Source organism: Monodon monoceros, unplaced genomic scaffold (assembly GCF_005190385.1).
Source record: "Monodon monoceros isolate NGI ecotype Baffin Bay Population unplaced genomic scaffold, NGI_Narwhal_1 Super_Scaffold_18, whole genome shotgun sequence".
NCBI classification, from domain to species: Eukaryota; Metazoa; Chordata; class Mammalia; order Artiodactyla; family Monodontidae; genus Monodon; species Monodon monoceros.
The window spans coordinates 76,646,135-76,660,975 of NW_021703774.1; the positions used below are offsets into that span (position 1 = coordinate 76,646,135).

At 49.0% G+C, this 14,841-nt stretch overlaps 1 protein-coding gene across 1 annotated transcript in view; it reads left to right on the forward strand.

Annotated features, from left to right (window-relative positions):
- The first annotated feature begins 1,213 nt into the window (after positions 1 to 1,213).
- The window catches only part of TBX15 (T-box 15), a 101,639-nt gene continuing 88,011 nt past the window's right edge, over positions 1,214 to 14,841 (forward strand). Inside the window, exon 1 of the mRNA XM_029229792.1 lies at positions 1,214 to 1,919. Within this exon, the coding sequence (XP_029085625.1) occupies positions 1,715 to 1,919 (205 nt within the window). The 5' untranslated portion in view covers positions 1,214 to 1,714. The remainder of the gene's footprint in view (positions 1,920 to 14,841) is intronic.

A 14,841-nucleotide genomic window follows, 5' to 3' on the forward strand; every position in this document is an offset into this window, starting at 1 on the left:
GGCTCTTTCCTGCCTCTTCGCGCTGGGATAGAAGCGTCTGGACCAGGGCGTTGGGGCGATAGGGCTGTGGCTCGGCCGTCGTCCGCGAAATCCGAGACCTTTTTCCAGCTTGGCAGGATCAACTTCTTGGCCCCTCTGAACTTGCTCTGTGCTGGGCTAAGCTCGGGGTCTCCAGCAGCCCGAAACCGGTAGCGGGTGTGGGGAATCAGAATGGCCAGAAGTGTTGGGTTTAGGTTCCTTAGAAATCCCTGACGACCACACTGTCCTGAAAGATTTTTTTTTTTTTGAAGGGTGGAGGGAGGATCAGTGGGGCGGGGAGAGCCGGGCTCCCGAGGTGATCGGATTTAAAGGGAATTTTGAAAAAGCTCCTTCTCCACTGTCAAAGTTCCTGGCTGCCCTCTCCCAGCCCCTCTCGGCGGGTTCTCCAGAGCAAGCGCCCCAAGCAGGCGAAGCCCGGCTTAGCATCCACGCCGAACAGCAGGAGAGCATTTGCTGCGTGCGGGCCCAGTCGGGATCCGCCTGAGGAGCGCGCGGTAAGCCGGGTGTCCCACCGCAGCCCTCTCGCTTTGAGGGCGCCTAGTCTCCTTCTCTGCCAGGTAGAGCCGGAAGGACGAAGCGATTTTTATATTTTCAATTACAAGACCTCGGATAGTAACGAGGCTTTCTTGTTGTTTCTTTCGTTTTGCCTTAACCAGAGTCGCTTAGAAATCGTTCAACAGGAAAATAAGAACCTGTGTAGCGAAACCCCGGCGGAACTAGCAGATCTAATAGCATCTGGGGGGCAAGCGCGAGATTGTCAGAATCTTTTTCTGGCGTATTTGGACAGGTTGACCTTTTGTCAGAGCCTCCCAATTCCAGATCCGTAATTTAAATGACTCTGCGCTTGCAGCGTCTGTGAGACCTAGAAGATTTGGGAGGAAAAGGTATGGATGTGGGACTTGCAGGAGTTTGTAACGGCACAGATCAGACCTCGACTTTCAGCTCCCCTCCCTTCCCCCCCCACCCCCCCGCCCCACGAGGAACCGTGGGGGACTGGGAAGCCAGGAGTTAAAGTCGGCCCAGGAACATCCCGGGGACAATCCGCGCGGAGCCTTGGCCCGAGCCTCAGTCTCTCCCCTCCTCTCATTGGCCGGCGCTCTCAGGGTTTCTCCTGTTCCCTCTTCGCCATTGGTCGGGGGCTTTTTTTTTTTTCCCCTCAGTCTTTCTCTTCCTCCCCCCTCCCTCTCCCTCGCCCCTCGGACAGGAGCGCACCGCCTGCCCCCAGCTCCTCGAGAAGGGAGGAATTTAGAAAAAAAGGTTTCCCAGAAGTTTGGATCAGAGGAAGGACGGGAAGACCACGGGAGGAAGAGGGAGAGGGAGGAGAGAAAGGGAGAGGGAGGAGGGAGAGAGAATAAAAAAAAGATGAAGTCCAGTCTGCACAGCCTGTGAGCGCCTGCCCGGGTGGGTGGGAAGCAGGACTCGGGCGCTCATGCAGCGAGCGGGTAGCGCTCGGGGCGCTCGTTCCTAGGGGCTGGGGCAGCCAGGGACGTCGGTCCGAGCCGGCGGCGGAGGGCGCAGGGGGAGGGTGCCGAGGACCCGCAAAGCCGCCGCCTCAGTCTCGGCCGCCTCGCCGCCGCCTCTCCCGGGCCCGGCCCGGCGGGCGCTCGGAGCGTGAGGGCTCGGGCTGCTCCCTGTGTAGCGGGGGCGAGCGGGGTCCGGGGTGCGGGCGGCTAAGATGAGTGAAAGGAGAAGATCTGCAGTCGCCCTGAGCTCGCGAGCACATGCCTTCTCCGTTGAAGCCTTGATCGGCTCAAATAAAAAGCGGAAGCTGCGAGACTGGGAGGAGAAGGGGCTGGACCTGTCCATGGAGGCGCTGAGCCCCGCGGGCCCACTCGGAGACACGGAGGACGCGGCCGCGCACGGCCTGGAGCCTCACCCGGGTGAGTGCGTAGGGCCAGAACACGGGAGGCGGGCGGAGAAGGGACGCCGGGCGGCCAGCGGGCGGGGAGAGTGGCGAAGAGGAAGGCCCTGGCGGTGACGACGTCTTGCTCCAACCCGGGTTTCTTTTTCTTTGCGCAAATGCCTTGAGCCTTCCCCAAATTCGCCGGAACCAATTTGGGGAAACTGGCCTGAGCCTTGCAGTTTCGTCGCCAACTTCAAGCCGGGAGGCCTTCTTGCTCGCATCCCCTTCTCCTTCTGGGAGAAAATGCAGTGTTTACGGTGCCCGCAGCTGCTGGGGCTGCAGGCCCCTGGGGTTAAGAGGGGCGCCGATGCAAGGCAATGGCGGGAGCGGAGAGGAGCTGGGACTCACTTCTGAGAGGTCCGAGGACTGGCACGGAGTTCTCGGTCCGACACCCCTGTGGGAATTGCCCAGTTTGTCCCATTTAGCCTTCAACCTCGGTCCTTTCCCTTTCCACACCAACTTTTCTGGGACTCAAATTGTGTTTCTCCTAGTGCCCGTGACGAGGGAGCATAATTATATTTGTGCTTCGTTGGCATTTGTGGAAAGAGGAATGGATTTTAGCCCGCTTACCCTGCGCCCTGGGCCACTCTTCAGGGCCCACATCTCTGCGTATTTGTGGGGATCAGTGCAGCAACGTGTCTCGGATCTGTGCGCCTTCTATGCACGTTATATACACACAACACGTAAAACAGCGGGCGGGTGTCTACATCAGTACTTTAACAGAACCCTAGGAAGGGGGGAAAACAACGTTTTGTATTAAGTGCCAAGATTTCAACTGTGCAAAACACAGGGGGAACAGCTGTTGTCGGAAGAATTTTGCCCGCGCGCGCGCGGGCGCGCGAGCGCGCACACACTCAACGCTCGCAGCGGCTTGGTTTAGCGCTTCAGAAAGTTTCCGTACAGGATTTCTAAAACTTTTCTGGAGGTGCTCCTGCTGACCAGCTAGGGCTGGAGAGTAGATTTGGGTCAGAGCGCCGGCAAGTCGGAAGGGAAGGGCTGCCCGCAAAGGGATGGGGCTGGCCGCAGGCCCAGGAGCTTGGGGACCCAGCTTGGGGCCCAGGAGCTTGGGGGCTGGAAAGCTGGCCGACCCAAGGAGAGACAGCTGTCGCTTACATTTTCTCTTTCGGCAGTGACAGTTCAATTTCCATGCTCCTGAGGCTAATAATAACGCGATTAGCGGGTGACCTGCAGAGACAGAGTTTGATGAATTCTCCGTGTTCTTGCGGCCGGTTACGGTATTTGGGTTTCGTGCTGGGGAATTATTTTTATTAGTCGATGAAAAGAAAATTAAAGGAGATTTATTTCGTCTGCTCAAGCCTTTCGTTGTATTTGGATGCGGGTGCCTGTCCACGCGGACCCCTGTGTGGGCAATCCAGCAAGGAACGCATGGCTAATGTGTGTTTCCCATCTCTGGCCAGACCCTATTTCCTCACCGTACTTATTTGTTGTCAGAATCTCGTTTGGGCCTTCACAGTTTAGTGGAAGTTTTCTCAGGCCTTATGACAACTCGCGATTGGCGATGTAGTTTATTTTATTTTCCTGCTGGTGGAAAAGGCAGAAGTTATCTAACTGAGTATGGCAGACGCCCTGTCCTGTCCACGGGTACTTTTCTCTGGGAGGGGGGTACAGGTCGTAGGGAGCCCGTGTAGGGTCTTATGTTCAAAAGGACCAACATGTGGGATCATAATGAGACTCAACTGGCAGTTTTCTTTCCGCCGTCCTTCTCAGAAAATAATGGGGAGAAAAAAATGAGGATTTGGGACAAGGAGAGACCAGTCCAGGGATGTGAACACGAGAACCTGGCATCCAGAATGCTCTTTCCTGGCTCCCGCGGGATGGGGGTAGGGGGTGAGGACCTAACATAGAACTTTACATAATAGAGAGGTCAGTTGACCAGTTCTCATTACCTTTGTCACTTTTTTTTTTTTTTAAGAAAAAGATGGGCGTTTGGGTTAGAGAAAACGAAATATGTTTGTGGGGCAAAAGTCTGGTAGGAGGAAGAAGCCAGAAGTTAGAAGCACTCGCGGGCCCTCTGCGGAGCCAGGCTGTGTGCAGCTGGGCCGGTCCCGTCGTGGGCCGAGGGGATCTCCAAGTTGGAGCTCCCGTAGTGGCCAAGACTTTCTTTTGAACAGGACGAACAGGATGTAGGATGAAAAAATATCTTTCAGAAAAAGCGTGCTCTGATGTGGGGACTTGGCAGTCAGGAGAGTGGAGCAGACAGAGCTTTGGGCTTTGAGCGGGGTAGTAGAAGGCACGCGGGGCTTGGAGTTCCCTATAGGCCTTTCTTTTTGTCTTTAGTACAGCGCCCTAACAAATACAAAGGCAGAGCCACATTTAATGGTGTGTGCATGGTGTTGGAGGCGGGAAAGGGGGCGCGGGCGACTCCATTATGCCCAGGGCCGAGTCTCTAGCAGGCTGGGCCTCGCAATTATCATTAAACTTTCTTCTCCCGATTAGGAGAAGAGGGGGCTGGACCCACTGCGTGGCTCGCCGGCCCTAGGCCGAAAAGAAGTCAGGAACAGAAAAAAACCCACAGCGACAAAAAGAATATTGCCAAGGGGCTGGGGAAGGATTAAACAAACACACACATACACAGGCCACCCGCCTTAGAGCAGCCGTATTTATCATTCTCACCATACCCTCCCTGACTGGTACCATCGTTTTCAGCCCTCCCTCAAAATTCCGGGATCCTCAGACAACCGAAGGGTCCGATTTTAATGCTTAAGTTTTTTTCAAAGACGTGGCTTTTTGCTTTTTCACAGCCCGTTTTCCTTTCGACGTCCGGACAGAGCTGGCTTTAGTTGGCGCCGAGCGCCCACAGCCTGGGACACCAACCTGCATAAGCAGGGGGACCAGCCTAGCCTGCTCGCTGTAGGCCCTCACACATCAGAGGACACACAGTATGTATTTCAAAGACTTCCACCGAGCCTGGTGGGCCCAAAAAAACCTGAGGCCCTCCGGGCCTTGGAGAAGGGCCTGTAAGGTACCGTCATTTTTACACCCGGGCCAGCGCTCCAGTCTTTTGGAGAAGCCGCCAGCACTCAGCCTCTGCGGGCTGCGGAGGGTCTCAAAACCGGTCTCTGGCTCTCGGGTCGGCTTGCCCCCGCCTCTCACACAGCAGCAACGGAGGAAACTTTCGAGCCAGGATCGCCGGGAACAGCTGCTCCGGCTGCGGCCTTGGAAGTATATTTCAGGCACGCGGCGGCGCCATCTGCGCTCGGACCGCAGCCCCGGCTCCACCCGGCTTCCCCAGCTCGGGTTTGGGTCTTTCCCGCCCAAACCCACAGCCGAGTGCGGCCGAGGCCCGATCCCCCGCGGAGAAAAATGATTTAAACCTTCTGCGATGGGATTTCCCCCTCCGGAGCCCGCGGGCCTGAGCTTCGCAGCCAAGGCGCTCGGCGGCCTAAGGAGGTGGCGACGCACGCGGGTGGGCACACAAAGCAGGCAGACACAATAACGCGAGGGAGATACGCACTCCGCGCACACGTGCACACACGTCAGGCGCTCGCCTTCTCCCAGGCACCCGGCTGCGCAACCCCTAGTGAAATGAGACAAGAAAATTCCTCGCAGTGCCCCAGGCACTTGCTTCCTTCGAGCTAGCGAGACCAACCGGTCACAGGAATTAATCTGCCGGTTTATGGCTTGTTTGCTCAGAGTAGAACTCCAAGATTTTAATCCTGACATCACCCCTCTACCCACTCCCAACCCCCCAATACGGGAACATTAGGGTCAAAACGGAAGAAGTGACTCTTCACTGATGTTTAAGTAATGGAGAAAAGGCGATGAGTTTGAAGCCAGTGGGGAGAACGTACTTGTGCGAGGCAAGCACCAGCCAGGGCACAGGCTGGGGCGTGGACCGCAGTGTATGGGTATGCGGCGCTCTGGGCAAGACGCCAAGGGTCTTTCTCGGGTAGAACTCCGGCTCCTCGGCGGTGCGTGCGTCCCGGCACCGATGCAGGCCTCGAAGTGCCGGGTCTGCGCCCTGCGAATAAGCCAAGTGTAGGACCTGATGAACGTGCCCAAACCTCCCGGTTGCCAGGTCAAAACGGCCTTCCGCGGTGGCTGCCTCTTTGGTCAGTGACCTTGTGTCACGATTCTGAAAGGGAGTGAAGGGGTAGGCAAGATCTGAATTCGTTGTAGGCCGGTTAAGGATGGTGGTTTGCTGGGGCATGACTGCCAAATGCCTTTTTCGCGCTCTGCTCCGACAGTGGCTAAATTAGTGCCTTCTGGATGTACGGGCCTGGGAGAGCGCGCCACAATGTCCCCCGCGCGGTGGGGAGGGTTATGGAGACAGTCTGCGTAAATCTCCGGTCCTGGAGTGGTGGCACGATAGAAGCCACTCGGAAAAAGGAGATAATTCCAACCCATTCTGTCCCATAGATGGAGCAAACTGCTCGAGGGCAGTGGGGAGGACAGGGAATGCGGAAAACCCAGGTGCCCAGAGTTTGGACTGTGTTGGAAGAAATGGAGTGGGCTGTGGTTTGCTCCTCTGCAGGTCGTCCCCATACCCCCCTCCACCTCCCCCGGGGTGTTCAGAAACCCACGTGAAGCGTGTGGAAGGCGCGCGCGCGCGGGTGGGACGGGCTGCTCTCGTTTCTTCGCTACTCGGTGCAGGGCTGCCCCTTCGCCCGGCTGGCTTCACAGCCACCTCTACCCCTCGGGGACCGTTCCGAAGAGCACAAGCCTAAAGGGCGGCGAAGGCTTTCCTGGACAGATCAGCTTCCAGCCTCGGTGCGCAGCGATTCTGAATTCGCGTCTTCTACGCCCCACCCAACGCTCTTTCTTATTGAATACTTTATTTGGTTTCAGAGCTAGCCACTTTAGGTTTCCTGATTTTATAGATAAAACTTCCAGAAAGAAAAGTTTACGAGGTGACGTTCATGCAGGAGGAAGGGGGAGTTAAATTTCTTATGGTGGGGCTCGGATTGAAATTATATTGACGCATACCCGCTGCCGTTTTCCTGTGCACCTCCACCCCATTACTTCAAATGATATCATGAACATCTTTTAATTATTAAAGAAAATTTGTTTAACATATTTAGTTCATATACTCGGCACGTGAGGAGTAAGTGAAGAATGGTATGAAATGCCTAACCTGGGAGCCAATACTAAAATGATTGAGTATTGGTGGTTTGTGTTCCCCCGTTTATTTGTATAATTTCCTTGTGTGGATGAGAGTTTAATGGAAGCAAGTCCCTCATCATTAATCCTTCATATTGGGCCACAAAGAGGGAGGGACAAATACATTTTGGCTCAGAAGACAACTATTTTGTTCGTCTAAGCCTCTCCAAGGGCATTGCTAGTATTAAGGAGTGAAATATTCCAGGTCTGTGACAATCCTTTTCTCTATTGCCAAAATTATAATATTAATAAGATGAGAGCACTTTTTTTTTTTTGAGATTCTTATTATGGACTCTAGTAGAAGTTTATTTCTCACACCTGGGAGAAAAATGATTACTTCTTAAATATGGGAGTTTCTTCTCTAGGTGACTGTAGATTTAAAAAAAAAAAAAAAAGCCAGGCTGAACTGTGCAAATTCCACAGGGATAAAGAGCAGATTGGCATTTCACTTTCCTTTTTGGAAATGCAGAAATCTGTCCAATGATTATTCTGGGGGTGTAGCTGGTTATTGCTTTCTTACTCCCAAAAGATAAAGTAGTTAAGCATGGGGAGAATATTTAAGTGGTTTTCTAGTTTTAACCTTTTGGGATATTTTTCCACAGCGGAAAGTAGGGAGCTGGTGGAACATGGAATCTTTCCCCCTTCTTTCTCTCATCCCTATGGTTTATTTTTGCTTTGCCTTTTCTGGTTTCTAGTGAGCTTTGAATTTTATATGTGCATGACTGAGATACTCAGGGGTCTGTACTGGGAACAGCAATTAGCAAATTTTGAAATTAAGGTCTGTTTACACTTCTTTGGGCAAGGATAATTATTAGTTAATTTAAGTGAGGCCCTCACTCTAAGTGTCAGGGTGGAAAATGAGACTCAGTAGGGAGGACCGGAGGTGAAATGGGAAGAGGTGGGGAATTAAAGCAACTGGTGACGACAAATCAACATTTATTCCCTGCCATTAATGGCTTCACTTTGAGACAGGGCAGGACGTTTTTTGCTGACTACAAACTGAGGATGAGTTTTTGATACCGGAGGTGAAAATAGGCCTTGTAATCACTACTTTTTATTCTGTACTTTTTAAATCAGCCAATGTCTAGTTCTGCCCTTTATACATAAGTATATACAGGATATTTAAAAAGTATTTACACAAGTGTATGTGTTTTATACACAAATTTATGTGTGAACTTTAAGTTCTGAATGAGACATAGATGAAGTTGCAGAGAAAATAAATTGCTTTTTGTGTGTGTGTGTGTGTGTGTGGAGCCAGTTTAACAAATTGGGAACACCTAAAATCTGGGGGGCGAGAAATTTTGTCATCTCTAGGTATCCTTTGACAATTCAAGAGTATCCCCAGACCTGAAACTTCTAGTTATTGGTGTTTTTATTTAACTCTCAAATTAATTGATGATTTTGACTAAAGCCTAAGAGAAAACAGCAGAAAATGAGACTGTGCAGATGCAATTTAAAAGAAGGAGGAGAGTGGAAATTTTTCTAAATTTGGCTTTTAATTTTGTGAATAATGCCATCTTCATTTTGGATGGACAGAAGCTGCCTTGTATTCTGAAGAGTAATTTCATGTTCTTCCATGAAGAGAGCTAACGGAACAACTAAGAGGAATCTGGATAATAATAATAATAATAGAAATAGTGACAGAAACAGTGTGATTTGGGGGAAATAATTTAAGAAGGTAGGAAATATATTCAACATCTTGTCCCTATTTGTCCTCTTATATTTTCTACAATATAGTTGCTGAGGTTCAAATTAGCTGTTTCCAAATTGCCACACACTTTAGAGGATTACAGCAAACAAAACACCAACCCCTAATTGTGGACTGCAGAACTAATCTCCTAATATAGCCTTCGTTTAAAAACCAAAATGCTACAGATAACAGTAGGGTTCCCTTTACAAGGATCACTGGAGGTCATTACACACCTAGACGGATCCTTAGAGTTTTAACGCCTAGTTCTCCACCGGGTGAACCGAAATTCTGACCCCGAACACCCCCTACCTTTCCTTTACTGTCCCACAGCCCAGAACGTGATGTCAAAGCCCCAGACAAAGGCTCGGAGTGCAGTTCGCCCCCCTGTATTTCCCCTCCCTCCTCACTTCCCCTCACCCCGACCTGGTCCCCTCTTCCAACCTCCTACACACACGTTAGCAGCTCAGTTTTTCACCCCCTTAAAAAAATTTCATATGACGTTTCACCGAGGAAGGCATTGGGATTGCATCTCTTTTCGTGAAAGCATCTCTGGGAAACCAGGGCCGCTCGGGTGACCTTCACTAGTCGGCGCATTGGGCCGCTCGGGTGTCGGCCGCCTCACCGGGCGGGAGCGGCGGCCGGGCCTCGGTGAGCGCGGCCCGCGTTCCTGCTCCGGCGCTCGGGGCTCCGCCTGGCCGATCCGCAGGGCCGCGTGGGCCCGGGGTTAGCGCGGGGCCTTTGAAACCAGTGCCGGCATCCTGAGGGATGGTGGGTGCTTTTCTCAGCTCTGTTTACATCCTGGAGAAATGCGGGGACTATGGGGCTAATCAGGAAGGCTTTGGTGAAAGATTGCCGTCCCCCCTCCCACAAAAAAAAAAATCAGGGGAATAAAACCCCAAACCAACCTCAAATCAGACAGCACCCAAGGATCTTACACCTCGCGCCCTGAGGGGAGTTTGAGCTTTTGCTTTTATCAGACTGAACAAATTTTTGAGGAATCAAACTCACTTCAAACATTAGCAATTAGAAACCAAGAATCCCTCGGCTTGTAGGATTTTTAATCTCTAACCATTTCCAAATGGGTAATTCTAGGGTCAGTCAATATCACAGGCAGTCCATTAAAAAGGAAGGTCATTTTGTCGGTTCGAGACACACATGATCCCCGAGTGTGTAGGGCTCATAACCGCAGAGATGTCCCCCTCCCAGAAACCCGGCATTGCCCACCGAGACAAAGGGGCAGCAGACAATTGTTCTTTGCGTTGTTATTGGAGATTTAAAACAATGAAGTAATTCTTTTCTTAAAAAAAAAAAACAAAGAAACCGCCCATCTTTACCAAGCAGATTGAGAAATGACTATATTCTGTAAGAAGCCGGCCAGACGGCTTCCCTTCAAGAGCTCGGCGTTAGCTGAGAGGGAAGTCCCGCCTCGAGGCATCCTGGCTCCAAAGCATCAATCACACCAGGCCCCAAGGGCCCAGAATTTTAACCTAGGGGTTAGGTGACTTGGGTGGTTCAGGCCTTATGTTTTTGCTTCTGAAAAATAAATACTTGCTTTTCACAGTGGGGAGAGGCAAGCACTTGGGCCAATAAATGATTGTGAACGCAGCAATGCTTTCCCTGGATATGACAAATCTTCCTTAATTCAGAAGTCTAATACTTTGATTTCTTTATTTGTCTGCAGCAAAGCTGGGGAGGGGCTAGGTGTATATATATCTATATACCTATGTGCTATATAGGAAAAAAAGGGCTTAGAAAATTAATCGTATATGCAAGCTTGCAGAGGAATACTGAATTGTAAAACGTTTCAGAAGCCTTAATTGCTTATGTGGATATCTATGAGTCTTCACTATACTACAAAGCTTTCAACACAGGCCCTCGTATTCTAGATTATATCCATGTATTAAAGTAGGAAGAGGGCTATACTCGCTTAAATTAGACCTAGATTCTACTGCTAGTTTTGTCATTAATGTTGGAACCAGGGATATTTGTTTTGAAGGAGGACATATAAATGTTGAAAAAAATGTTTTAAAGTAACTGATGAGGCCTTAGTTCCTGGCTTGTGAGATGCAAGAGAGGCTTAAATAACACCTGAAGCCCATTAGCTATAAGATTCTGTGATCTTGTTATCGTAAAAAAAAATTTTTTTTTTCTCCTGATGCACTGTGGCTATCACTTGACTCATCCCTTACTTTGTTTGAATGAGGGAAGTTTTACTGCAGTTGTAGAAAGTAACAGTAATAGCAACACAAGGCCAAAAAAAAAAAAAAAGATTTTTACAGCTAGAATTAAGAGCTTCCATAAAGCTCTTGAAAAGTTTTTAGATTAATATCACATGTTCAGAAGTCCTGGATCAGTGATTTCTAGTCTTTTGTGTCTGATGTAATCTATTGTTTGTGTGAATGCCCAGGACCCTCTAAAAGAGTTCTATGGCATTAGTGAATTTAAAGGAAATATAAGTTATTTATGCTTTGAACATTTTTTTGTGCCATTCTCAGAAATAGCTGGAAAAACTCTATGGATTTGAAAAATGAAGAATGAGAAAAACTTCATCACTGGTAAACTGAATTGGTGGACCGCCCTTCCCACCTGCCTCCGTCCCCCCCAAATCAGTTGCCCCTCATTTCTATTTGAGCCTAATGGAAAGCACTAGTAACTATTTTCCGTGTCCAGTCTGCTGAGCCGAGATCTTGATCTGGCAGAGTTGTGAGAATGCTAAAAGGATGACTTAGTAACAGGCAAAACGCTTGTCAACAAGATAGATCAGAAGACAGCTTAGCGTTCAAGACCTCTCTATTCATAGCTGCTGAACTTGAGGGCAGGGTCAGACAAAAAACTGGGCCCAGGACACACCTAAGAGGGTTTCTCATGTTTCTGTCTTGTGGGACCTTATTTCCTTACAGACTGGTACAGCTGGGCTTCAAACCCCAGTGACAGTTCCCCACCCTCAGTTGACTCCCCATTCTCTGCAGCCCCAGCCCCTGTGCAGACCTCTGTCATCATGGAGCTTGTAGATTTACTGGTCATCCTCTCTCACTACTGCCCTATAAACTGCTGTGGGGCAGGGATGTTGTCTTCATTGCTTTTGTATCTCTAGAGCCTGACACAAGTGGCTGACACAGAGGAAATACTTAGTAAATGATAAAAGTATAATGATAATGATAACACAACAAGAACAATGACAACAAATTTATTGAACACTATGTACCAGCCACTGTGCTAAGTTTTATATATATACATAGATTCCAAATGTAATATGTAACAATTATATATATACTCCACATAATAATATATAACAATTGTATATATATGTATGATTTTCCAGAACACTCTAATGAGATAATTACTCCTATTATCATTACTATTTGTTACAATGAATGGATTGTAGAATGGTTAAAAACTCAGGTTTCTGGGGTTAAACAGCTTGTGTCTGAGCCCTGCTTCCAACACTTGCTAGTTGTATGACCTTGGGCAAGTTACTTAATCTCTGTCAACCCCAGTTTCTGCATTGGTAATAATAAATGTATTCATCAACAGGTGTTTGTGAGGATTAAATGAGATAGCGCGTGTTGAAGCAACAAAGGATTTAGCACGGTGCCTGTTATTCCTATCAATTGAATTGACAGTGATTACTTACCTTAGTGACCGGTTTAAATAAGAAATTGTTGCAAATCGTAATCTATTGTAGCCACCGCCCCTCTGCCCCAGTTTTTTGCTTTAAATGGCATGTTTGGGACTTGGAGTGGGATCCGTACTTGGTGTATAGCGTGTGGCTGGAAACAGAGTACAGGCTTTGAAGCAGGCATGGCTTAATCAAATCAAATTAAACTTTGAAAGCCGTTGCTATTTAGGGTCCCACTGAGGCAAAAAGCCAGCACCTGAGTGAGCACTGAAGGGAGGCGGAGAGGGCTTCCAAGGGTGGGGGTCAGCCCCCTGGCATACAGTAGGAAGAGGGGGTGGGCAGAGGGTGGGGCTGCGGAGCCTCAGCTTTACAAGCTTTTCAGGAACTCAGCTCTGGCAGCAGACAGAGGGGCCTTTCTGGATGCAGGAAAGTGGAATAACATGAGCGTGTTTCTCTTTGGTTAGTTTTTGGAGCCTAGAAATCCCCCCAAATTCAGGTTTTATCGTGTAGGAAATAAAGAACATTCATTTTCCTAAGGCTTTGTTTGTAAAGCCTGTATTCTGACGGACCCCCCAGGATTCTGGGCAAAATGAGCCAGTTGCACCGATTAGCTGAGGCTGCAGTGAAGGACTTTTAGGTGCCCTTGGTTGAGTTCAAAGAAACGGAGGTGGAGGGGAAGGGACTAAATGAACGGAAAACCTATAACCAAGCTGACTGTTCGGGAGGAAGACACTGGGAAGTCTTTTTCCAGGGAAACAGCAGAAGCTCCAGCCATTCTGTTAGAACTCACATCTGGCTGCACAGCTTTGCACCGTTTTCTTCCTTCCAGAAAACGGAAGGCTGGATTTGATCATTTACTTTTTTTTTTTTTTTTAAATAGTCACACCCCAGACTTTGTTTATATTGATTCTCCACCACAGAGGGAGAAGGTGCATTCCCAGGGAAGAGGAACAGAGAAAGGATCTCTCCCAAGCCCTCCCTCCTTCAAGGAGCCCAGGGCCCTTCACCAGTAGCACTCAGGTCCTGCCTGGCCATTCAGAGGAGGGAGCTGCTTTGTCCTGGCTGGAAGGCAGGTCTCAGTCTTCAAAATAGACTCTCTGCTCCACATTTTATCAGATGTTTCCATACTTCCAATCTTACAAGCATCATATTATCTCAGTGTCCCCACAGCTGCTAACCATAAGAGCTTTCATGGCTAGAGGGTACCAGGCACTGTGCTGATGGTCTTACATTCTTTCATTGTATGCACCCAATAGTCCTTCAAGGGAGGTAATTGTTTCCCCATTTACACATGAGGATATTGAGACTCAAATAACTTGCCCACAGACACACAACTCCAGTTCACTTTAGCTGGTGTGGCCAGAATTTAAACCCAGCTCCATGTGGCTCCAGAGTCAATGTCTCAACCACTAGACTGTACTGCTCCCCACTGCGGATGACTCTTCAGTGCTATGGAGAGAACTTTGAACTTTCGCAGATGGAAATTTATGCTTGCTCTCCATGCTGTCCCCCCAAACCAATTCTTAGATCATAAATGAGAGAGAGCTCATTTATAGTTTCTGGGTCTCTTTCTTTCCTATGGTTGTTAGTCCTTCTAGCCCTAAGGTGCCTTCTTCATACCTGCTGGTAGAAGCCGCTGTGACAGTGATCACAGGGTTGAGTTTCTACACCATGGTTTTTGGAACGGGGCGAGTGCAGCCTTCCCAATGTGACTCGCTTTTCTTTGAGTTTAATGCACAGAAATCTTAGTGTCTGAAATATTGATTTTGACCTAAAGCCTCCTCGTCCTAAAGCCCCTCATGCAGTGAAATAAAGGAGAAACTTTAACTGCTCTGTTTTACCCATTCCCTTCTCCATTCACAACGGGATGGATGGCATCTTACTGGTAATTGATTCAAAATGGAACAGCTTAGGAACGTATCAGTTGCAGTGACGAGCAATTCGTGCATTTCTAAGTACTGCGGATTTTTTCGAACTCAGCAGTCTCAGCTGAAATCCCTTTGCTGTGGATTGAATTTACAAAGGAGGAGATTCTGATTTTTCCACAGTGGCTTCTTTCCAATGCCTAAGGATTAGGAAACTGCCCTGAGGACCCACAGCAAGTACACTGACTCTCAGAGTCATGGCTTTAACTTTAACCTCCGAGCGACTGCTCTGATTCATTTATTTCATAACAGCTCTATTAGAGCAGCCTAGTTCCGTAGGGGATCAGTGATTTGCAGAAATCTCTCATTCCGATAAACACTTACACTCTGAGCTCCTTTACTCTTCTGACCCACTTTAAGTGGTTGTGATCTCAGCAGTGAGTTTCAGGGAAATTAACAATGGGTTTCAAGTTTTTGGTGGACCTGTTCACTGTCTTTCCATCATTTCCCACCCTCTCCTCCACTCTGAGTAACCTTCCCCACTTAGGAAGTCTCATGCCTCCAACAGGGATTTGTAGAAAAGCTACCCCCACCTCGACCCCCA